At 34.3% G+C, this 27403-nt stretch overlaps 1 protein-coding gene across 3 annotated transcripts in view; it reads left to right on the top strand.

Annotated features, from left to right (window-relative positions):
- Nucleotides 1–27403, top strand: part of dtx1 (deltex 1, E3 ubiquitin ligase) — a 46017-nt gene that overhangs the window by 6291 nt on the left and 12323 nt on the right. For all 3 annotated transcript variants that reach the window (XM_048209684.1, XM_048209685.1, XM_048209686.1), the window contains exon 3: nucleotides 15790–16510. In XM_048209684.1, the coding sequence (XP_048065641.1) occupies nucleotides 15790–16510 (721 nt within the window). The remainder of the gene's footprint in view (nucleotides 1–15789; nucleotides 16511–27403) is intronic.

Raw genomic sequence — 27403 nt, 5'->3', positions numbered from 1 at the left:
ATTAGTAAAAATATTTCTACAGATTTCCTCGCATTGGTTTGAGTCAGCGTTTCTTTATCAAACCACAATGACTCTGAACATTGATCTGATGAGTGACATCAATGTGATCTGAATGTTGGTGTCCCTTTCTTCTTAACTAGGTTAACCAGCAATGCAGCTTAGCTAAGTCTGGAGAACAGCATAGTGATGGTGCTAACCAGGGGCGCCTGCAGGATTTTATCTCTGCTGTCTGCAAAAACACGATTAAATCAATCAGTGAGTTGGTGGGAACGATCTAATGCTGTACACATCGAGTGATCGACTGTCTCTTTCATGTTCCTCACTTAGAAAATCCAATGCATGTAACTGCACTCTGATGCGCTTAATGCTTCTTGAATTTTTTTTTTTGTTTTTTTACGTTGTCTCTGAGCAGCTTTGTCCCGAAATGTGGGTATGTTTACAGAGAAACGATCCTCGCATTTTTTTCTAGTCAAGTGAAGCTTCACTTTGCGTGTCAGAATGTTTGAACCCAGACCATATGGAAGTCTATTTACTAAACATTTTGAATATATATAAGCCTGTAGCCTATACTACATCATCATATGTTCTGTCGTATAAACAGTATTTACAATAAAATAACAGCACAATTACTTGCCTCAAACAACTCAGTATGCATTAGTATTATTAAGTTGGCTTGCAAAAGCCAAGTTACTGTTATGCTATTTTCTTCTGAGACTAAAATTTCTGACTGCTACTCCTCCTAGAGATTTAACTCTACAAACTCCAAACTCGGGTCAGATCTTCAGACTGTTCTGACTTAGTGTGCTATATCTTTTCTAACTGATCCAACTTACGGTTTTCCTAAAATTGACTATTAAATCTCGGAAAAATCCCATTGACTTTTATTGACGGAATGTTCAAATGAGCCAAGACTTTCAAACTCCAACTGTCAAAATTCAAATTTAAACTACGGAAGCCCATTAGACTCAATAAAGCTGCCATTCTATGTACTATTTCTAATCCATTGAAACTCATTCACACTCATAAACTCTATCTATCTATCATCTGACCACTTCTATCTATCTATCTATCTATCTATCTATCTATCTATCTATCTATCTATCTATCTATCTATCTATCTATCTCATAGCAACCAACCAGATTAATCTAGCAACCACATAGCAACCACCCAGAACACCATGGCAACCACCTAGCAACCACACAAATCACCCTGGCAACATCCTAGAAACCAGTCCGAGTACCCTAGCAACTGCATAGTAACACCCTAGCAACCACCCTGAGTACCCTAGCAACCTCATAGCAACACCTTAGCAACCACCCCAAGTACCCTAGCAACCTCATAGCAACACCTTAGCAACAACCCCGAGTACCCTAGCAACTGTATAGCAACACCCTAGCAAAGACCCCGAATACCTTAGCAACATCATAGCAACACCTTAGTAACCACCCCAAGTACCTTAGCAACCACATAGCAAAACCCTAGCAACCACCTTGATTACCCTGACCTCTATCTATCTATCTATCTATCTCATAGCAACCACCCAGAATAACCTAGCAACCACATAGCAACCACCCAGAACACCATGGCAACCACCTAGCAACCACACAAATCACCCTGGCAACATCCTAGAAACCAGTCCGAGTACCCTAGCAATTGCATAGCAACACCCTAGCAACCACCCAGAATACCTTAGCAACCGCATAGTAACACCCTAGCAACCACCCTGAGTACCCTAGCAACCTCATAGCAACCACCCCAAGTACCCTAGCAACCTCATAGCAACACCTTAGCAACCACCCCGAGTACCCTAGCAACGGTATAGCAACACCCTAGCAAAGACACCAAATCTATCTATCTATCTATCTATCTATCTATCTATCTAAACTACTAAACTAAAACTTTCAAACTGAAAACTTTTAAAATTGCTTCAAACTTTCTGGACCGGCTTTTTCAAGCCAACTTAAAGTTTGTCTCGACAAACTTTTTTCATCTAGTTATTATTAGAGGCCTAATTATTGTTTTTTTGGATCCATTTCATCTATTGCCAGACTTTAATATGTGAATTATATTATTGAAATAAACACATTTAGCGTCGTCAGGCTTTTGTTTGTGCTTAATCGATAAAACAACTGAGCTGCGCACTCAAGTTTATGGGTGACGTATATTTTACCTGCCACAAGATGGCGTTGTTTTCGACACTCTTGATGCTAACCTTTTCCCGAAACATTTAGAGAAAAGCTTCGGAGATTTAATAGGCTTAATTTCTCCATCCCTACTCAATAGTTTAGGCCTTTTTGCAAATGTTTCAGTCGAATTTATCTGTTTTAGAGAGCGTTTAATCGTTTTGAGCCTGTTTTTAAACATTAACTATCTGTAACGTCATTTTTCATGTGTGGAAAAAAACGACGAAACTAAACTAGCCAATCCGATTTCTTTTCACCCATATCCCATGGACGCACGTACACACGCACACCTTTATTTATTTTCATTCTCTCTTGCTCTCTTAATATGTCATGAGTGTACGCAGATAGATTTTAATAATCAATTTAAAAATTATGTAAAAAATAAAAACTGCATTAATTAGCGCCCTCTTAAGGTACGCACAGTGCGTACAGCCGTACAGCTGCAGGCGCCACTGGTACTAACCAGCATGTGAATTCAAAAATGGGCACAGAAAGTTAATTTAAATTGAAGTTCATCTGAAAGTAAAAATGTGCCACAGACTCGTCTGGATTTTTAGGACTTCTGGCTAATTTGTGAAAGCTTAAAATGAGAAATCAATGTCATTGTATGATGAATTTGTGTTTTCACTGCTTCACCAACTTCCAGATGCTCTCTCTCTCTCTCTCTCTCTTTCTGTGTGTGTGTTGGATGGATTTACTTTTAGTTATACTTGTGGGACAAAATTGTCCCCAGAAGTGAACTAAAACTGTCAAAACCTCCCTTTGGGAGTTTTTAAACACTCTAAACATGCATAAAGTTTTCTTTTATGGTGTTTAGTCATTTTAATGGGGATTATCTAAAAGCAATATGTCTAAGGTGTGTTGTCATTTATGTGGGTTTGTGTGGGTTTGCTTAACCATTGTTATATATAACCATTAGACTTGAGTTAAATCTGATAAAACCTTCCTTCCATTTGGGGGCGCCTTCATTTGGAAATATATTGAATAAATTAAACGAAATTATGAATTGAGTTATTAAGAAAAATTATTCAAAATTCATTTTGAGTTATGTGTAAAAATTAGGTGTCTTAGATTAGATGGGTTTGACTGAACTTTGATCAGAAAGCTGATGTCAAATCATTCAAAATTCAATAATAAGAAAACTATAAAGAGATTTTTCTGTTTCATTGTTGCAGTAGTTACTGCATTTTAACTTGTGTGTGTAAAATTTTGGACCATGAATTGTATGTATGCATGCTTATTTTAGGTGTCCTGGTTCTTCCAGATGGAGCTCTCTTAATAGACTTAGCGTTCTGAGATTTATCTGTGTGTGAGTGTGTGTGTAGTCGTGGTGATGTCCCTCCCTTACTGCTTGGATCTGTCAGTTTCCTCATGTGCAGTAAGTATGCAGTATGGTACGGTGTCTAATAAACAGCAGCTGGTCACTAAGGTCACACTGACATCACTCAGCCCTGCAGAGAAATGAGGTAAATCTGATCGAATCTTCCAGGCCATCACTTTGTGGTTGCTAAGGTGCTTTTTTGTCATGGTTTCATACAATTGCTAGGGATTTCTGAATGTTTTTTTAGCATGTTGATCTACAGAACAATAGCTAGCATGTTTTGACTAGTTGCCAAGGCGTTGCTATCTGGTTCTAAGGTGGTTTTAAGCACATTTTTATGCATTTGCAAGAGTTTTCTCTCTTTTTTTTTTTTTTTTGCATGTTGCTATAGAATATCAAGTGTGTTCTTATTGGTTTCCAGGGTGTTGCTACATAGTTGCTATGGTGCTTTGGATGGTTGTCAAGGTGTTGCTATGTGGTTTCTAAGGTGGTTTTAAGCATGTTTTTATTTAGTTTCCAGGCTTTTTAGCATGTTGCGATGCGGAATAGTAGCTAGTGTGTTCTGACTGGTTGCCAGGGTGTTGCTATGCAGTTGCTATGGTGCTGTGGATGGTTGCCAGGGCATTGCTATGTGATTTCCAAGGTGTTTTTTAAGCATGTTTATGCAGTTGGGAGGGGTTTCTAAATGATATATTAGCATGTTGCAATGCAGTAGCTAGAGTGTTCTTATTGGTTGCCAGGGTGTTGCTATGCAGTTGGTATGGTGCAGTGGATGGTTGCCAGGGTGTTGCTGAGTGGTTTCTAAGGTGGTTTTAAGGATGTTTTATGCAGTTGCTAGGGTTTTATCAAGTTGCTATGCAGTAGCTAGGGTTTTGCTACGCAGTTTCTATGGTGCTTTGGATGGTTGCCAAGGCATTGCTATGTGGTTTCTAAGGTGGTTTTAAGGTCGTTTTTTTGCAGTTGCAAGAGTTTTCTCAATTTCTTTTGCATGTTGCTATACAATATCAAGTGTGTTCTGACTGGTTGCCAGGGTGTTGCTATTCATGTGCTATGGTGCTGTGGGTGGTTGCCAGGGTGTTGCTATGTGGTTTCTAAGAAACCAGAGGAGAACTGGCCCTCCGACTAAGCCTGGTTTCTCCCAAGGTTTTTTTTTTCTCCATTTTAACGCCTACTTGCCACTTGTTTGCCACCTGATGTCACCTGATGGAGTTTGGGTTCCTTGCCGCTGTTGCCTTTGGCTTGCTTAGTTGGGGACACTTGACATTTGATATTCAGTAGTATTCTTGACATTTATTCAACAATGCTTCTGATCTGCCTGCATTGACACTATTATTTAAGAGCTGCTGTGCAGCCAAATTATGTACCAGTTATCAATGTAAAGCTGCTTTGACACAATCTGCATTGTAAAAAGCGCTATATAAATAAAGGTGACTTGACTTGACTTGACTAAGAAGGTTTTAAGCATGTTTTTATTCAGTTGCCAGCCTTTTCTAAATAGTTTTTAGCATGTTGCAATGTGGAACAGTAGCTAGTGTGTTCTGACTGGTTGCCAAGGTGTTGCTATGCAGTTGCTATGGTGCTGTGGATGGTTGCCAAGGCGTTGCTAGGGGTTTCTAAGGTGTTCTGGGTTGCTTCTATGTGCATCTGTGGGATATTATTTATTTTTTTTTACCTGTTTTAGGGTCCAACAGGTAAAAGTGGTGCATCTGATCACTTAGTAAAGTAGCAGCACCCTCTCCTCAACAACACACATGGTTTCAGGGAATTATTTGTGTCTGGAGCACAAACGCTGCAGGATGACGCACACACTCAACTTTAATACTGACTGTTAGAGGTTTCATCTCATCTCTAATAAGGAATGACAACAGAGGTACAGATTGAGTGTCTGTGATGAACAGCAGTGCAGAGACTGTGTCAGATGTGATTGTGTGTGTTTGAATGGGGTTTGATCTTTGGCCAGACTGAATCGGTCTGTTTGTCTCAGGAGAGAATCTGTGGTTTTCTGCAGTGCTGTAGACGTCTTCTCTTACACGTTTAACACAGATTTGTAAAGTGACACTGCAATCATTTGTCTTGCTCAATGGACTGGCCAGAGATATACAGTGTTGTATTCAAGGACGCATTATAAATCACAGTATAAATCTCATCAGCTAATCAATATTAAAAATAAGTTTTAAATGCCTGCTTTAAAACTAAACTAACCAGTTATGCAGCTTTCCTGAAGCACAAACAGTTCAGCATGGCGCTTACAATGTCATGGGAATGCATGAGTTGTATAGCTTGAATGCAAGTCGCTTTGGATAAATGCATAGAAATAAAGATTCTGCTGGAGATTGAGATTGTATGTAAACTGCAGCAGGTGTCACATAGCTGTCATTTGCATTAAGTTTTTTTTTCACAGAACACGCCCACAGTCATCGGAAAACATTATGCTGACCCTGACGAACACCTAGAAATGCTTTTATTATAGTCGGCGGCAAGCTAATTTATAGTGTGACTAATTTTTTGTGTCTTTAATTCAAACAGAACAGCCTGTGTTCTACGCCATGGCTTGGCTCATGAATATTAATTAAGTTACGTGATATCTGATTTGCTGAAAGGCAGATGTTAGTAGGTGAGCTTTAGCCAATAGGATTAGTGCATAATGCTTTCATTCAGTCGAGTGCTAAAGCAGTCATTTGGCAGATGCTTCTGCTTGGTCATAAAGTTTTTGTTTCATGCATCTGGCAGCTTTTTGCCCTTCATGCTGCTGTCCAGTAGTTTATCTGCCAGAAAGTAGTGTTTAAAGTCATTTCTAGAGGTGGAGGGATCAGGTACAATGATGGCTATGCCTGTGATTGATTGATTGATTGTGTTGTGTATGAGTGTGTTTGACTGTGATGTTTCCGTTTACCCTCAAGGATGGGTAGTTGTCATGGTAAGATTTCCACAGCTCTGTTTTGAGCGTGAGAAACTCATCAGAGCTGATGTGTGAATGTTGTGGTGTGTGTGGTCACAAACGTGTTAGTGTGTTCTTTGAATGCAGGTTTGTATTGTGTTAGTGTTTTTTGTAGGGCATTTGCGTGCATAGAGTCTCATACCTGCGAATTCTTACTGAGAATGAAACTTATATATAGGTAAAGTCTATAGCAGCAGTTTCCCAGCAAACGGATGAACAACATTTTATTGAGCAAGGACACAATAAATTGTTCCAAAATCTTTTGTTGTTAGATGAACATTAAAGCATTAGTTCACTTCAGAATTAAAATTTCCTGATAATTTGCTCATGCCCATGTCATCCAAGATGTTCATGTCTTTCTTTCTTCAATTGCAAAGAAATGAAGGTTTTTGATGAAAACATTCCAGGATTTTTCTCCATATAGTGGACTTCACTGGGGTTCAACGGGTTGAAGGTCCAAATGTCAGTTTCAGTGCAGCTTCAAAGAGCTCTACATGATCCCAGACGAGGAATAAGAGTCTTATCTAGAGAAACCATCAGCCATTTTCTAAACAAAATGAAAATTATATACTTTTTAACCACAAATGCTCATCTTGCACTGCTCTGTGATGCGCCACGCATGACATAATCATGTTAGAAAGGTCATGCGTGATATATGGAGAAAAATCCTGGAATGTTTTCATCAAAAACCTTAATTTCTTTTCGACTGAAGAAAGAAAGAGATGAACATCTTGGATGACATGGGGGTGAGTAAATTATCAGGAAATTTGAATTCTGAAATGAACTAATCCTTTAAGGACACAGACAAAAGTAGTCATTAGGCTGCCGTTACTTTAAGAGCTGCACGGATCCAATAAACTGTTACACACGTTTTCTCTTAAGACATAACCGACTGTGTTTACTAGAATACTCACCAAGACGGGCATTTTGACATCATTTTGAGTGAATTTGTCTGTTCAAGTGCAAGAAGACATAAAAGAGAACTCAATTCAGTGTTCACACGGTGTCTGAGAGGCGGCTTTCTAGGCGCGCTTCGGATGTTTTCGCACAGAAAATTAAGCATGTGAGTACTGAATTAAGTTTTCTTTCATGTCTTGTTGTGTTGGATATTTAAATTGGTAAGGCTTAAAGGGGTGGTTGATAATGATTTGACTTTTTTAACTTTAGTTAGTGTGTAATGTTGCTGTTTGAGCATAAACAACATCTGCAAAGTTACGACGCTCAAAGTTCAATGCAAAGGGATATATTTTCTTTTATAGAAATCTCTGTTTAAGGACTACAACAAACGGCTGGTAGGGACTACAACGAGCTTCTTCCCAGGTTGGTGACATCGCTAAGCCTAAAATTTACATAAACCCCGCCCCCGAGAACACACAACAAAGGGGGCGGGGCCATGTTGGGCTGCTTTAGGGGCTGTTCACATATCGCGTTTTGCATCATGATAAAAATACTTCTTCATCATCGTGGAGAGCGCAGTTAATGGTTGCATTGCAACGACAGATGCCACGGGAGTGCAAGTGCTTGTGGAAAGGAAGAGAAAGTGACGCGGCAGTGCTTTCGATGCGTTTTTAGGTGCGATATGTGAACGGCCGCTTAGAAAAGAGGAAGAGTTGTTGTAGTAGAGTGTTGTTGCCATGCCGTCATGCTTCACAAATCAGGGTCAATTCAACACAAAAGATGAACATGATGGCACATGCTAGTGGATGAGTTGAATCAACTCATCGAAGCATAAGCTGTTAAAACTCCGCCCTCTTCTGGAAAGGGGGCGGGAGCAGCAGCTCATTTGCATTTAAAGGGACACACACAAAAACGGCATGTTTTTGCTCACACCCAAATTAGGGCTGGGCGATATATTGCATGCGATTCTCATGTGCATTTCGTCAGTAAAGCCGGTTCCCTGATTACCGCTAAATCGCCATCACCTGCTTTAAAATGGAGCGCCTTTTAATAGACAGAGCCGTAGTTCACGGACAAGCCACGCAAAATCGGGTTCATTATCGAAGTCGATTCATCTTTGATACTGAACGCGATTTTGCGTGGCTTGTCCGTGTATATATCGCCCAGCCCTAACCCAAATAGAGGCAAATCTGACAAGCTATAATAAATGATCTGTGGGGTATTTTGAGCTGAAACGTCACAAACATTCTGGGGACACCAGAGACTTACATTACATCTTGTGAAAGGGGCACTATGTAACTTTTAGCGGTTAAAAAAACAAAACTGCATGCATTTTGTGGAAGAACATTGTTTTGGTTGTGTTTCGGCTCTGCGTGACTGTGTGGATGAATATGGTTATCCTGCTCATAAAACACTCATTACTAGGCTTAAGGGATATAAACAGTTTAGATGGAAATTATCTCAAGCTGTCTAGCTGAAGACGTTACTGTAGCTTTACCCATTAATAGACACGGTACTTCCTTGAAAATAAATTCCAGCACAGCTACAACAACCACAATGAAACGATCTTCACAATAGATAATGCTTTACACTGAACTCTGTTAGAGAGATACATATGGCAGTTTATCTGTTCAATAAAACACCTTACTCACCTGTTGAGTCATAAAAACACCATCTTTGCGTCGCTTTTACGACATTTCAAATCCCTGAGTTCTTGCCATCTCCGAAAAGTCAAGCTAATGTTTATTCTTGTTTTATTACGAGCTCTGTCACTCTATTTTCCATTGTTTAAAATGAAAGGTTGGAGATTTAGCGGTTCTATGTCAATCTTTCTCGATCAGCCACTCCCATATGTGCCAAAGTAGCAACTTTTCTCTGTTTCTTCCGCTCTGCCTCTTATTTTCTATTTGTCAGGCACACAGGTAGCCCCGCCCCAAACTCACGCCATTGGTTGGGTCAGAATATTTATACAGCACACACCTCAGCTTTAGTTGTCACGTGTGTGTTTTACAGGCTGTCTGACAGATGAGTTGTTGTACTTGGAGGGCAGTTCATTACAGCAGCCTCTTCTGTATTATTATCACGTTTGCACACTGAAGCATTTTAATACAATTAACCTGTAAAGGTGATGTAGGAGAGCCAAGACGCCTCCCCTCGCTCTCGCTCTCTCTCTCTTTCTCTCTGGTCAGCACTTGTCTTGTCTTGACTGGTGGAATGAATAATTTCAGCCAGATGCTTTTTGGCAGCAGCTCCCCATGCGGCCGATCCAAAATGTAGTAGCGTACGGCCACAGTTTCCACTTTGCTCATTAGGAATGACAGCCAAAGGTGCTCTTAGAAGGATCTGCAGTCTCAAGGTGAATTTTAATCAGGCAGAACATGACACGTCCTTTAGTTCTACGCTTGTTTTACTTTCTTACATGAAGTTTGAATCAAGAATATTATCGTTAACTAAAACTTAAACCATTAAAAAAACATATTTGTTACTTGCAATAAAATAAACGTTAACTGAAATAAAATAAAATATAAAAAACAACATTTAAACATTTAATTTCTAATTTAATTAGATTAACTTGAACTATTACAATAACATAAAACATTAAAATAATATATTTTTAAAAAACAAATACATACAGCAAAGTTACTAAAACGTTTACTAAAATTAAAATGGAATTTATAAAAACTAATATTAAATCTGTAATATAATATTAATGATATTTAAAAATAAAATTTTTTTTGAATTTTCCATTTTAATTTTAATTTAATTATTTTTAATGCTGTATTTATTTTAGTAATACAGTTTTTTTTTTTTTTTTTAAAGTCTATAGTGTTTATATTCTCATTTCATTTTTTTATTATGATTATTTTAGTACTTTGACTTAAACTAAATGAAAATGAGAAATATTCTCTTGGAAACTAGCCAAGTTTATTTTATTTTACTTTTTTTTTAATCTTATTTTATTTCAGTTAATGTTTAATATATTGCAAGTAACAAGTTTAATATATTGCAAGTATATTGCAAGTTTTTTTTAATGGTTTTAGTTTTAGTAATAACCCTGACTCCGCTATGATTCTTTCATTGACGGTTGTTTATCTTAAATGCAATATCTTAAATGCAACAAGACATGATTTGTAGACATCAAAATGACAGGCTCCGCCCCCAGATTGTTAGATTAGAGGCTCCGCCCCCAGACAGTGTGTGGGAATAGTGGAGGTGTTGAACTACTTTGGTTTATCACGGGGTTTTCCACCGAGTGTGTGCGTGTGTGTGCGTGTGTGTGTGTGAGAGAATGCGTTTTGGGTTTTTCTTGCAGGAAATACAGTGGTCTTATCTGAAACACTTGACACCGAAAGCTGCATCACAGCAAAGCATCTACTGTACCCTCTGAGCTTACTGTAGTACATCATATACTGTATGTGTGTGAATCTGTTTAGTGAAGTGGGCATAATCGCTCACATACTGGGCATCACAGGGGCAGCGGACACTTTGTTGTACCAACTTCCTTTGGCGCAGGACGGTCACGATGCATCTACACGTGTGTGTGTGTGTGTTTTGGGTCTTCTGCAGTCATGGCTTAGAGCTACAGTCTTTTAAGTCCTTTTTTTCTGCAAGCTCTGCAGTAACTCTCTGTTAACTAGCAGCCTCAAAGGATTCACACTAGAGCAAAGCCAATATCTCTATCTGTTGCAATTGCAAAATGATTTGTATCTGTATCTGTATTTAGATAAAACCGCATGTGGAGTTTGTCTAAACTGATAAGTACATTTTTTGTAATTCTGTTCCCTTTGTTAACATACAGCAAATGCTTATCTGATGACACAGTACAACTGTACCATGTTTTTTTTAAAACCCTTACAACAATATTCCAAGGCCCTGTGAGTTTTCTTGTCGTTCGTGATTTCTTAGTAAAAATATATATATATTTTTTACTCTCAATTTTTACCTGTATTTTTAAAATATTTTATAGCATGGCATTATTAGAATTGTTTTTTCTTTTTAATTTATATGACTTTTTCAGATATAATATTGTATATATCTTATCATAAAATAAACTAAATACTGTAAGAATATTTAAAAGTTAAATGTATAACGTAAAAAAAAAACGTACAAAAAATGTGAAAAAAATGCACAATTTTATTAATTTATATGATCTAGAAATCCAGAAATCTCTTGTAAAATTAGGCTACATCATATATCCAGGTTTTCAGTTGTTGATAGGGTGAATAAATAAATAAATAAATAAATAAATAAATATATATAATATATTTAACTAAATGCTGTAAGTCAATAGATTAAATAAATAAATAAATAAATAAATAAATAAAAAGTAAGAATATTTAAAAGTTAAATGTATAAAAATACAACAATATTCAAAGGCCTCTTGACTTTTCTGGTCATTCGATATTAGTAAAATATGTATTTTTTACTCTCAGTTTTTACTCGATAAAATACTTATGAGCTTTGTGCAAGAAGCAAAGTGTATAAAATGTACAAAAATGTGTAAAAATGCACAATTTTAGTAATTTACATGATCTAGAAATCACTTGTAAAATTAGGCTGTCCAGGTTTTCAGTTGTTGAGGGGGTCAATTAAAATAATAAATATCTTTAATATATAATTAATATTATATAATTGATATATTATAATAAAATAAATGTTAACTTTAATAAAATATAAATATATGAAAATATAAAAATACAACAATATTCGAAGGCCACACAACTTTTCCAGCTGTTCGATGTATATTAGTATATATGTACAGATGCAAGAAAAAGTATGTGAACCACTTGCAGAATCTGTGAAAATGTTAATAATTTTAACAAAATAAGGGAGATAATACAAATACTGTCCTGAGTAAGATATTTTACATAAAAGATAATATACAAGACAAAATGACCCAGTTCACACAACACAAAAACAGTCGTGGATCATCAGATAACCACACACAGTGTTAGGAATCAGTGAACGGGGTCATTTTAATAAATTCAGCAATTTTTTTGTCTTATTAGATGTAGATGTAAACATCTTTTATGTAAAATATCTTACTTAGGACAGTATTAAATAAAAAATAACATGCATTTTGTATGATCTCTCTTATTTTGTTCAAATTTTGCACATTTTCACAGATTCTAACTGTATATTACTCTCTGTTTCTACCCATAACATCACTACAGACATTTATACATATGTAAACTGCACTAAAAATGCTCATGCATCTTTATGATTTTATTAATGTACATGACTTTTCCAGGTCAGCCAGATGCTCTCTTTCTGTATAAGTGTGCGAGTCTTAACCAGAATAAGCTGCAAATCGGACCAAACTTAATGCAAATGTCAGAAATGGCGTGTGACCGAGACAGAGAAGACGACACACGGTCCAGACAGACTGACAGGATGAGTGACCGGAAGCGAGTGTAAAGGGAAAGTGTGAGGTTTGGGTTCAGGGAAGAGGACAGATGAGGATAAAATCATCGGAGGATCCGGCAGGATGTGACCAGTGCATACAGGAAGGACATGGAGAAAGTGTGTGTGTGTTTTCCTTAACTCTGTGTTCAAGTGCTGGTCTCAGTTGAAGTCTGAGAACAGAACGTCCTGTTATATATACAGCCCTAATCACAATTACACTTGACAGATTCACAGCCCATGGAACTGAAGTGGTTTACTGTTGTAACAGCTCATTGCATATTTATGTGTGTGTTATATGGTGTGTGCGTTCACGTTTACACGCGTGACCTTTCCGTAAGTCACATTGAGACTGTAGAAGAGTCAGTCCATCACGATAAGGCCTGCGGGAAACTTTTATCTAGTCATGCAATTCCAGGAAATGAGACTGAAATCTCCAGATCCGTGGACAGTAATTCTTGTTATGCAGCGCATTCTCATATCCTATGGGTTCATTTATAAGATGCAATAACAAACTTACATGTTTTAAAGCTGTAAATCACATAAGTTGGTCCTCTTTTATCATAATATGACAATGAATGATTCATTTTACTACTTTGATTTGGTGTATGAATCTTCACCTGTAACCACTGTCAATAATTCATTCCCAATAAGGAACTGGGAAATACTTGGTGCAAAAGTTCGCAGCCGTAACGAAACGTTTCAGATTGAGTTTAAGGATGTGGCACTTTGTGGTCTGACCTCAGGTCAGTGATGCCGTTATGATCCGCCCTGGGTGGGAAAGTCAGGGTTGGATTGTGAAAACTCAAGGTCATTCGTGCTGGATGTGTGTGTGATGATCTCATGTGTGTGACTGTAATGAGCTGTAAAACAGTTTAGTGCTGCTCTCCTTCACCTTTCCTCTTCCTCTTCCTCTGCCCATCTTCCTCCCGTCACGTCCCTGCAGTCGCACTATCCGTCCTGTCTGGAGCTCCTTATCAAACACTCATCTGAGACAGCAGCCTTATGATTCTCTGCAACATTTCATTTATTTATTTCTCAACATTTTATTTCAATTTTCTTCTTGAAAGTCTTTTTTTCTCAAAACATGGCTTTATTCTCAAAATTTAATATTTATTCTCGAGATTTTGTTTAGACTTTTTCTTGAAATTTAACGAGTTTTATCTTGAAACGCAATGACTATTCTCAAAATTTAATGAGTTTATTCTCAACATTTTATTAACCTTTTTTCGAAAATTAATGATTTTTTTCTCGAAATGATGTTTTTATTTTCAATTTAATGAGTTTATTTTCAACATTTTATTTTAACTTTTTTCTCGAAATGTACGTTTTTTTTCTCGAAATAAACACGACTTTATTCTTAATTTAATGTTTATTCTCAACATTTTATTTTAACTTTTTTCTCGAAATGTAAAGATTTTTTTCTCTCGAAATAATGTCTTTATTCTCAATTTAATTAGTTTGTTCTCGACATTTTATTTAAACGTTTTTCTCTAAATTTAATGAGATTTTTCTCAAAACAAATATGACTTTATTCTCCAAATTTAATGTTTTTTTCTCAACATTTTATTTTAACTTTTTCGAAATGTAAAGATTTTTTTCTCAACATTTTATTTTAACTTTTTCGAAATGTAAAGATTTTTTTCTCAAAACAAACACGACTTTATTCACAAAATTTAATGTTTGTTCTCGACATTTTATTTCAACTTTTTTCTCGAAATTTAATGCTTTTTTCTCGAAATAATGTCTTTATTCTCAATTTAATTAGTTTGTTCTCAACATTTAATTTAAACTTTTTTCTCGAAATTTAACGATTTTTTTCTCAAAACAAACATGACTTTATTCTCCAAATTTAATGTTTTTTTCTTAACGTTTTATTTTAACTTTTTTCTCGAAATATAAGTTTTTTTCTCGAAATAAACACGACTCTATTTTTCAATTTAATGTTTATTCTCAACTTTTTATTTTAACTTTTTTCAAAATTGTACGTTTTTTTGTGAAATAATGACTTTATTCTCAAAATTTTGTTTATTCTCAACATCTCAACTTTTTTCTCTAAATTTAACAAGTTTTTTCTTGAAACGCAATGACTATCCTCATAATCTAATGAGTTTATTCTCAACATTTTATTTTAACTTTTTTAGAAATGTAACGATTTTTTCTCGAAATAATGTCTTTATACTCAATTTAATTAGTTTGTTCTCGACATTTTATTTAAACTTTTTTTCTCGAAATTTAACGATTTTTTTCTCAAAACAAACATGACTTTATTCTCCAAATTTAATGTTTTTTCTCAACATTTTATTTAAACTTTTTTCTCGAAATTTAACAATTTTTTTTCTCAAAACAAACATGACTTTATTCTCCAAATTTAATGTTTATTCTCGATATTTTATTTCAACTTTTTTCTCAATTTAATTATTTTTTTCTCAAAACACGACTTTATTCTCAATTTAATGACTTTATTCTCAATGCATTATTTAAACTTTTTCTTGAAATTTAACAAGTTTCTTCTCAACACAACAACTTTATTCTCTAAATTTAATGCGACTTTATATCACACCATATCTAAACATTCTTAAATTAAGATACATTTACTGAAGAAGCAAAGTGACTTAAGATATTAAGTCTTGCTTAATAAAAAAAAAAAAAAAAAATCTAAATTAAGTGAGTTTATGATTAAAACAAGAATTAGTATCTGCTAATGGGGTCAGAAAAATAATCTTGTTTTCTTTTTGAATTATGTTTATTTTTCTGACTCCACTGGCAGATATTTGTTCTTGTTTTAGCCACAAACTCACTTCATTTTGATACATTTTTCATTAAACAAATCTTCAGTCATTTTGCTTCTCCAGTAATTTAAGAATGTTTTAGATATTTGTGCTGGAAAACAAGACAGAAACACTGAAGAAGAACATCATTAATTGCAGAGTGAGAATGGATTGAAAAATAATTAAAGTTCTTTACATTGGCAGATGCTTTTATCTTACACTGCATTAATTAAAGGTTCATTAGTTCTTCATTAGTTCTCTCTCTCTTCCTATAGGCACAATGCGTCCCGTGCAGCGCAATTTCTACGACCCGTCCTCGTCTCCGGGCAAGGGCATCGTATGGGAGTGGGAAAACGACTGTGGATCCTGGACGCCATATGACATGGAGTTGTGCGTCAGCATCCAGAACGCCTACGAGAAGCAGCACCCCTGGCTGGACCTGAGCTCGCTGGGCTTCAGCTACCTGGTGGACTTCGACGGCATGTCGCAAACCAACCGGCAGAGCCAGAGGAAGCGGCGCATTCGCCGGCGGATGGACCTTGCGTATCCACTCATCGCCGGATCCATCCCCAAATCCCAGTCCTGGCCCGTGGGCACCAACTCGGGCACCCCGTGCACCTGCCAGCAGTGCATGCTGGTCCACAGCACACGGGCCGCGTCCAACGCCATCCTGGCCCTGCAGCAGAGGAGGAAACTGTACGGGACGGAGGGCGGAGCCAATCAGACGGCCGCTGTCGTGAGGCAGAGCAACACCTTCGCTGGCTCCTCCCTCTGGTCGCCCACGACAACTGTTGCCAGGGGACACCATAACAACATAAAGGCCGTTGGAGGAGGAGCTGGGAAGATGGAGATGAACGGGGGGAATTTCCCATGCGCCCCTGCGCTGGTGACGCTTCCGACCAATCACACGCTTACTATTAACGGACAGAATAATCTGAACCGGCCGGGAACGCAGCGGATCGCGGTGACGACGAGCCGAGGATCCATCCCTCCTGGGTAAGACATGATTACGTGACACTGATTCTTCTGTTTAACAACATGACAAAACTGTCCTGATCTATCTATCTATCTATCTATCTATCTATCTATCTGTCTATATGTCTATCTATCTATCTATCTATCTATCTATCTATATGTCTGTCTATCTATCTATCTATCTATCTATCTATCTATCTATCTATATGTCTGTCTATCTATCTATCTATCTATCTATCTATCTATCTATCTATCTATCTATATGTCTGTCTATCTATCTATCTATCTATCTGTCTATATGTCTGTCTATCTATCTATCTATCTATCTATCTATCTATCTATCTATCTATCTATCTATCTATCTATCTATATGTCTGTCTATCTATCTATCTATCTATCTATCTATCTATCTATCTATCTATCTATCTATCTATCTATCTATATGTCTGTCTATCTATCTATCTATCTATCTGTCTGTCTATCTATCTATCTATCTATCTATCTATCTATCTATCTATCTATCTATCTATCTATCTATCTATCTATCTATATGTCTGTCTATCTATCTATCTATCTATCTATCTATCTATCTATCTATCTATCTATCTATCTATATGTCTGTCTATCTATCTATCTATCTATCTATCTATCTATCTATCTATCTATCTATCTATCTATCTATCTATCTATATGTCTGTCTATCTATCTATCTATCTATCTATATGTCTGTCTATCTATCTATCTATCTATCTATCTATCTATATGTCTGTCTATCTATCTATCTATCTATCTATCTATCTATCTATCTATCTATCTGTCTATCTATCTATCTATCTATATGTCTGTCTATCTATCTATCTATCTATCTATCTATATGTCTGTCTATCTATCTATCTATCTATCTATCTATCTATCTATCTATCTATCTATCTATCTATATGTCTGTCTATCTATCTATCTATCTATCTATCTATCTATCTATATGTCTGTCTATCTATCTATCTATCTATCTATCTATCTATCTATCTATCTGTCTGTCTATCTATCTGTCTGTCTATCTATCTATCTATCTATCTATCTATCTATATGTCTGTCTATCTATCTATCTATCTATCTATATGTCTGTCTATCTATCTATCTATCTATCTATCTGTCTGTCTGTCTGTCTGTCTGTCTGTCTGTCTGTCTGTCTATCTATCTATCTATATGTCTATCTATCTATCTATCTATCTATCTATCTATCTATCTATTTATCTATCTATCTATCTATCTATCTGTCTGTCTGTCTGTCTGTCTATCTGTCTGTCTGTCTGTCTGTCTATCTATCTATCTATCGAGCGTTCGTTCCTTCCTTCCATCTATTTATTGTTCTATTTATTCTATTAATCTATTAATCATTCTGTCATTCTATCCTTCTATCAATCTATTTATCGTTCTATCGTTTGTTCTATCTATCTATCTATCTATCTATCTATCGTTTGTTCTATCATTCTATCATTCGTTCTGTCGTTCTATTTATCGTTCTGTCTATCTATCGTTCTATCTATCATTCTATCTATTATTCTATCTATCGTTTGTTCGTTTGTCTATCGTTCTATTTATCGTTCTTTCTATCAATCTATTTATCATTCTATCACTATATCTATCGTTCTCTCTATCATTCGTTCATTCGTTCATTCGTTTGTTTGTTCTATCTATCCTTCTGTCATTCTATCTATCCTTCTATTTATTGTTCTATCATTCGTTCTATTATTCTATCTATCTATCTATCTATCTATCTATCTATCTATCTATCTATCTATCTATCTATCATTCTATCAATCTATTTATCATTCTATCACTATATCTATCTATCATTCTATCAGTCATTCTATTGTTCTATCTATCGTTCGTTCGTCTATATCGTTCTGTCATTCTGTTTATCAATCTATTTATCATTCTATCACTATATCTATCGTTTCCCTATCTATCATTCGTTCATTCGTTCGTTCGTTTGTTCTTCTATCCATCTATCGTTCTATCTATCGTTCTATCTATTGTTCTATTTATCGTTCTATCATTTGTTCTATCATTCTATCGTTAGTTCGTTCGTCTATCGTTCTATCTATCATTCTATCATTCTGTTTATCGTTCTATTTATCGTTCATTCTATCAATCTATTTATCATTCTATCTATCTATCTATCTATTGTTCGTTCGTTCTATCATTCGTTCGTTCGTTCTATCTATCATTCTATCTATCTATCTTTCATTTGTTCGTTTGTCTATCTATCATTCTGTCATTCTATTTATTGTTTTGTCTATCTATCGTTCTATCTTTCTATATATTATTCTATCTATGGTTCGTTCGTTCGTCTATCATTCTATTTATCGTTCTTTCTATCAATCTATTTATCATTCTATCACTATATCTATCGTTCTCTCTATCGTTCGTTCATTCGTTTGTTAGTTCGTTTGTTCTATCTATCCTTCTATTTATCATTCTATCATTCGTTCTATCATTCTATCATTCCATCTATCTATCTATCATTCGTTCGTTCGTCTATCTATTGTTCTATCTATCATTCTATCGTTCTGTTTATCATTTGTTCTATCATTGTATCAATCTATTTATCATTCTATCACTATATCTATCTATCTATCTATCTATCATTCTATCAATCATTCTATCGTTCTATCTATCGTTCGTTGGTCTATATCGTTCTGCCATTCTTTTTATCAATCTATTCTATCACTATATCTATCGTTTCTCTATCTATCTATCTATCATTCGTTCATTCGTTAGTTCGTTTGTTCTTCTATACATCTCGTTCTATCTATCGTTCTATTTATCGTTCTATCATTCGTTCTATCTGTCATTTTATCGTTCGGTCTATCATTCTGTTTATCGTTCTATTTATCGTTTGTTCTATCGTTCTATCAATCTATTTATCATTCTATATCTATCTATCGTTTGTTTGTTCGTTCGATGTATCATTCCATCATTCTATCGTTCTATCTATCTATCTATAGTTCTATCGCTATATCTATCGTTTAACATTCTATCGTTATATTTGAATCTTCTGAATATCTGTATTTTGAGCTGTTTACACATCATTGCATCTTTCTTTTCTTTGTTTATTGGTGCTTTTCAGTTTTGTAGAGATTGATTGTCTTGAACAGGGAAATAATCGATAGTGTCCTTTTGTACTGTGACAGTGAATCAGTCAAACACACACACTCTCTTTCACACACACACACACACACACACACACACACACACACACACACACACAGGTTTGTTTTAGTGAATTGCGGGGTCATTCCATAGGCGTAATGGTTTTTATACTGTACAAACCGTATTTTCTCTCCCCCTACCCCTAAACCTACCCATCACAGGAAACTGTGCACATTTTTCTCAAAAAAACTCATTCTGTATGATTTATAAGCCTTTTGAAAAATGGGGACATGGGGTAATGTCCTCATAAGTCACCCTCTCCTTGTAATACCTGTGTCATTATACACATTTGTGTCCTGATATGTCACAAAACACACACACTCACACTCTCTCTCTCTCACACACACACACACGCAGTGCTGCTGTAATGCATCTATAAATCCTGTCCTTTCCTCTGAGCGTGTGAAAATCATAGTTTGAGTGTGTCTTCGGTCGAGTTAAACCGCATGCGAGTGTGTGTGTGTGTGTGTGTGAATCGTTTGCCATCCAGGCTGTGATACACAGGGGGAAGATGAATAATGGATCAAGGCAAAACGGAGCCTCAGCAGAGACACACACACACACACACACACACAGTAAAGCATCTAATGAAGGGGTGTAAATCCTAGGAAATGTGAAGTGACGATGAAACCACATTTCTGAAACCACAAACACTCTTCAGCAGAATCACAGAGAGCAGCGCAGATACGGAGAGAGGCAGAAAGAAAAAGAGTGTAAAGACAGACGAGTTTGCTTTGTTCCCAGGCGAGCGGTTCCACACACAGGATGAGCGTGGTTCACACACACACACACACACGTGTGTAACACTGCCTGTGCATGTGCATAAACAAACACACACTCAAGCAGATCGCATGAGATAAACAAGCATCACGTGCACAAAACACTGTCGATCTCTCAGCTGTGTGACATGAACACAGAATTGATGAATTGATGCCTTAAAGTTTTGTAGAGATTGATGGTCTTGAACAGAGAAATAATCAATAGCGTTTTTCACTGAGACGGTAAATCAGTCAAACACATTCACACTCTGAAACACACACAACTTTGCACAATGCACTGGAATTGTTTGCGATTCAGTTTGATTCATTCGGACAGTTCACTCACGCACTGAATCATTTCTAGTGATTACATTGAAATAGTACCAGAAATCAGAAAACAAAAAGAGCGTCAGATGATATTTACCTTCAATCCCTTTTAGGAAACAAAACTTGGAAATGTCGTTTTTCAGCATTGAAGCAGATCTTTCTTGCACTTGCAGCTTGTGAACGACTTTATATCCCATATCAGTAACAGTATAAAAAGAAAAGTATCAAAATACGGGGACAGTTTTTTTCTGATGATGAAATGCTAGAAACGCTTCTGGTTTTGAAGTTTTGAGGCCTCACATGTACAGCAGCGCCTCCACACACAGTTCAGACAGAAGGAAGTTGTGTTGCACAACCCAGTCTGATTACGGTGTGATTTTGCACCACCACTAGAGGGCAGATTCTGATGCCCAAACCACTTACACAAACTTACTATGGTACAGGATCTGAAGTACTTTCACCAAAACACCATATTCCAGTTTTCCTCTTGACTGCAGGTTGTGTTAAATCTCATTTCAAATCATTTATTCAGCTTATATATGCTCTTACTAATCTTTACTATTGATCTGAACATGAACGTTTGTGAGATTTATTATATCTGAAGAGTTTTGAGGTTAAATGATTTATTTTTGTGTCAGTGATCTGTGCATTTATTTTATGTTGCATATTAATGTTTTCATGTTTATTTGTTAATGTGAGCATTATGGATACAGAAATTTTGAAGTTAAAAATTAATGTGAGACCCATCTGGCATATTGTTTAATTATTTTATTTATTCATTTGATTTGATTGAGTTGATATTTAATAATTCCATGGATCAGATGTATATTTCAAACATATTTATTCATCATAATCCATAGGCCAGTTGAGCAGAATTTTTCATTTCATTTTATCTTATTTTATTATTCATTGAGTTATTAGTTAATAATTCCATGGATCAGATGTACATTTTAAACATCTTAATTATTCATAATAATGTAATAAACAGGCAAATTGAGAAGAATCATTTTTTATGTTATGTTATGTTATGTTAGCCTATGTTATACATGTCTTGTCATGTTGTTATGTTTTTTTTGTCATTTAATGTTATGTTATGTCTTGTCATTTAATGTTATGTCTTATCATGTTATGTTATGCCTTGGCATTTAATATTATGTCTTGTCATGTTATGTAATGTTGTCATGTTGTCATGTTATGTTATGTTATGTCTTGTCATGTTATGTTATGTTATGTTATGTTATGTCTTGTCATGTTATGTCTTGTCATGTTATGTCTTGTCATGTTATGTCATGTTATGTTATGTTATGCTATGCCTTGGCATTTAATGTTATGTCTTGTCATGTTATGTCATGTTATGTTATGTCTTGTCATGTTATGTCATGTTATGCTATGCCTTGGCATTTAATGTTATGTCTTGTCATGTTATGTCATGTTATGTCTTGTCATGTTATGTCATGTCATGTTATGTTATGTTATGCTATGCCTTGGCATTTAATGTTGTCTTGTCATATTATGTTATGTCTTGTCATGTTATGTTATGTTATGTTATGTTATGCTATGTTATGTTATGGCATTTAATGTCTTGTCATGTTACATTGTCTTGTCATGTTATGTTATGTCTTGGCATTTAATGTTATGTCTTGTTATGTCTTGTTATATGTTATGTTATGCTATGTTATGTCTTGTCTTATGTCATGTTATGTTATGTTATGTTATGTCTTGTCTTGTCTTATGTCATGTTATGTTATGTCATGTTATGTTATGTCTTGTCATGGTATGTTATGTTATGCTATGTTATGGCATTTAATGTCTTGTCATGTTATGTTATGTCATGTTATGTTATGTCTTGTCATGGTATGTTATGTTATGTCTTGTCTTATGTCATGTTATGTTATGTTATGTTATGCTGTGTTATGGCATTTAATGTCTTGTCATGTTATGTTATGTTATGTTATGTTATGTCTTGTCTTATGCCATGTTATGTTATGTTATGTTATGCTATGTTATGGCATTTAATGTCTTGTCATGGTATGTTATGTTATGTCTTGTCTTATGTCATGTTATGTTATGTCTTGTCATGGCATGTTATGTTATGTTATGTTATGTCTTCTCTTATGTCATGTTATGTTATGTTATGTCTTGTCTTATGCCATGTTATGTTATGTTATGTTATGCTATGTTATGGCATTTAATGTCTTGTCATGGTATGTTATGTTATGTCTTGTCTTATGTCATGTTATGTTATGTCTTGTCATGGTATGTTATGTTATGTTATGTTATGTTATGTCTTGTCTTATGTCATGTTATGTTATGTCATGTTATGTTATGTCTTGTCATGGTATGTTATGTTATGTCTTGTCTTATGTCATGTTATGTTATGTTATGTTATGCTGTGTTATGGCATTTAATGTCTTGTCATGTTATGTTATGTTATGTTATGTCTTGTCTTATGTTATGCTATGTTATGGCATTTAATGTCTTGTCATGGTATGTTATGTTATGTCTTGTCTTATGTCATGTTATGTTATGTCTTGTTATGGTATGTTATGTTATGTTATGTCTTGTCTTATGTCATGTTATGTTATGTTATGCTATGTTATGGCATTTAATGTCTTGTCATGTTATGCTATGTTATGTCTTGTCTTATGTCATGTTATGTTATGTTATGTTATGCTATGTTATGGCATTTAATGTCTTGTCATGGTATGTTATGTTATGTCTTGTCTTATGTCATGTTATGTTATGTCTTGTCATGGTATGTTATGTTATGTTATGTTATGTCTTGTCTTATGTCATGTTATGTTATGTCATGTTATGTTATGTTATGTCTTGTCATGGTATGTTATGTTATGTTATGTTATGTTATGTTATGTCTTGTCTTATGTCATGTCATGTCATGTCATGTTATGTTATGTTATGTTATGTTATGTTATGTCATGTTATGTTTTGTCTTGTCATGGTATGTCATGTTATGTTATGCTATGTTATGTTATGTCTTGTCTTATGTCATGTTATGTTATGTTATGTTATGTTATGCTATGTTATGGCATTTAATGTCTTGTCATGTTACATTGTCTTGTCATTTAATGTTATGTCTTGTTATGTTATGTTACGTTATGTTGTCATGTCATGTCTTGTCTTGTCATGTTATGTTATGTTATGTTATGTCTTGTCTTATGTCATGTTATGTTATGTCATGTTATGTTATGTTATGTCTTGTCATGGTATGTTATGTTATGTTATGTTATGTCTTGTCTTATGTCATGTCATGTTATGTTATGTTATATCATGTTATGTTATGTCTTGTCATGGTATGTCATATTATGTTATGCTATGTCATGTTATGTTATGTCATGTTATGTTATGTCATGTTATGTTATGTTATGTCTTGTCTTATGTCATGTCATGTTATGTTATGTTATGTTATATCATGTTATGTCTTGTCATGGTATGTCATGTTATGTTATGTCTTGTCTTATGTCATGTTATGTTATGTTATGTTATGTAATGTCATGTTATGTTATGTCTTGTCATGGTATGTTATGTTATGCTATGTTATGGCATTTAATGTCTTGTCATGGTATGTTATGTTATGCTATGTTATGGCATTCAATGTCTTGTCATGTTACATTGTCTTGTCATTTAATGTTATGTCTTGTTATGTTATGTTACGTTACGTTATGTTGTCATGTCTTGTCTTGTCTTGTCATGTTATGTTATGTTATGTTATGTTATGTTATGTTATGTCTTGTCATGGTATGTTATGTCTTGTCATGGTATGTTATGTTATGTCTTGTCTTATGTCATGTCATGTCATGTTATGTTATGTTATATCATGTTATGTTATGTCTTGTCATGGTATGTCATGTTATGTTATGCTATGTTATGTTATGTCTTGTCTTATGTCATGTTATGTTATGTCATGTTATGTTATGTTATGTCTTGTCATGTTATGTTATGTCTTGTCATGGTATGTTATGTTATGCTATGTTATGGCATTTAATGTCTTGTCATGTTACATTGTCTTGTCATTTAATGTTATGTCTTGTCATGTTATGTTACGTTATGTTGTCATGTCATGTCTTGTCTTGTCTTGTCTTGTCTTGTCTTGTCTTGTCTTGTCTTGTCATGTTATGTTATGTTATGTCTTGTCATGCTGTTATAATTCATTGAGTTATTACTGAATAATTCCATTGTCCAGATGTACATTTCAGATATCTTCATTATTCATCATAACGTAATCAATAGGCCACTTTCAGCCGAATCATTCAATCTGAATTCATAGTTTAGTGCCATTGGCCTTCAATAACAAATATAGACCTATGTATAATTAGTAGTATTAAACAGTGTAATTCAGATATATCTCTATGTTAATCATTTAGTACAGTGGTACAGTACTTTTCCTAAGGGTATTTGAAGCGGATTAATTTTCTAAAAAGCTTTAGAACATCTGATCTAGTTCAGTGTTATCTTATTTTTGGCTTAAATGAACACTAACAGGCTTCAGAGTTCAACACAGCGACTGACTTCCTGTTTCATTTCCTGTGAGAGTGAATGTGTGTGAGACCAGAAGAGGAAGTTGGTGTTGTTTAGTGTTTAATGAGAGCAGGAGAGACGATGGAGTCGGATGAAGACTCAGAGGAGGACAGACGGTAGGATGGCTCTCATGTTGGTTTGGTGGCTCGATCAGGGCAGCAGGGCTTTGACTCGCTGCATGTGGAAACCAGAAAGAGTTTGAGATCTATAACAGACGAGAGATAAGAGATGAGACGAGACGAGCGCGACTGTTTCCTGATGCGTATTGTTATGAGACGCTCTATTTTACTCCAAGGAAACAGCTTAAATCTGTATGAAGGTGTATAGAAATTGTTTTATGCTGTTTTATATTAACATGCAAGTAAACGGCTTAACTCTGTGCAAAGATTTTTTTATTGATTTATGTAATCCATTTATCAGATGTACATTTCAAACATCTTAATTATTCATCTGAATGTATAGGCCAATGGAGCAGAATCATTTTATTTATTTTAATTTCATTTTATTAATCATTTTATTTTTTATGCATCATTTATTTTTTTATTTTTTTATTAATTAATTGAGTTATGTAATAATTGTATTTATTAGATGACCTATTTTAGACTCCTTCAGTCTTTCTCTCCTGTTTTTATTTTATTTTATTTTATTTTATTTTATTTTATTTTCAGTCTCCTTCATTCTTTCTCTCCTGTTTTTATTTTATTTTATTTTATTTTATTTTATTTTATTTTATTTTATTTTATTTTATTTTATTTTATTTTATTTTATTTTATATTCAGTTTCCTTCATTCTTTCTCTCTTGTAATTTTATTTTATTTTATTTTCCATCTCCTTCATGCTTTCTCTCATTATTTTATTTTATTTTATTTTATATTCAGTTTCCTTCATTCTCTTCATTCTCTCCTGTAATTTTGTTTTATTTTATTTTATTTTATTTTATTTTATTTTATTTTATTTTATTTTCCATCTTCTTCATTCTTTCTCTCCTGTAATTTTATTTTATTTTATTTTCCATCTCCTTCATTCTATCTTTCCTGTTTTTATTTTATTTTATTTTATTTTATTTTACTTTATTTTATTTTATTTTATTTTATTTTATTTTATTTTATTTTATTTTATTTTATTTTCCATCTCCTTCATTCTTTCTCTCCTGTTATTTTATTTTATTTTATTTTATTTTATTTTATTTTATTTTATTTTATTTTATTTTATTTTATTTTATTTTCCATCTCCTTCATTCTTTCTTTCCTATTTTTATTTTATTTTATTTTATTTTATTTTATTTTATTTTATTTTATTTTCCATCTCCTTCATTCTTTCTCTCCTGTTATTTTATTTTATTTTATTTTATTTTATATTTTCCATCTCCTTCATTCTTTCTTTCCTGTTTTTATTTTATTTTATTTTATTTTCCATCTCCTTCATTCTTTCTCTCCTGTTATTTTATTTTATTTTATTTTATTTTATTTTATTTTTAGTCTCCTTCATTCTTTCTTTCCTGTTTTTATTTTATTTTATTTTGTTTTATTTTTTTATTTTATTTTATTTTATTTTTAGTCTCCTTCATTCTTTCTTTCCTGTTTTTATTTTATTTTATTTTATTTTCCATCTCCTTCATTCTTTCTCTCCTGTAATTTTATTTTATTTTATTTTATTTTTAGTCTCCTTCATTCTTTCTTTCCTGTTTTTATTTTATTTTATTATTTATTTTTTATTATTATTTCCCTGCATCCTAGAATAGCATTTCTTTCAGACACAATAACAAATAAAAACTAGTTTCACTTTCTAATCATATTTGATCTATAAATGCATCATCATCATCATCATCGCTCTCTATCTGGTTTCATTTCTCGGTCGTGTGGCTGAAACTATCAGGGCTTTTAAGCGAACAACAATGAGATTCTCCAGACGAAACACTTGATTTGAGATTAATGCCTGTTTATGTGCTGGATAGGCTAATCTTCTCTCCTCAGGGATGAAAGTCTCATTTTCTGTTCTTTATTAATTAGTTTTTGTTCCTCATGTGATCCGATCAGCTGTAATGATGCTTCTTCCACCCCGCTGATGTAATTAAGAT

The sequence above is a fragment of the Megalobrama amblycephala genome, linkage group LG12 (assembly GCF_018812025.1).
Source record: "Megalobrama amblycephala isolate DHTTF-2021 linkage group LG12, ASM1881202v1, whole genome shotgun sequence".
Taxonomy (NCBI): domain Eukaryota; kingdom Metazoa; phylum Chordata; class Actinopteri; order Cypriniformes; family Xenocyprididae; genus Megalobrama; species Megalobrama amblycephala.
Note: the sequence above shows the minus strand (reverse complement) of the source record. Positions and strands in the feature narration are given on the sequence as shown.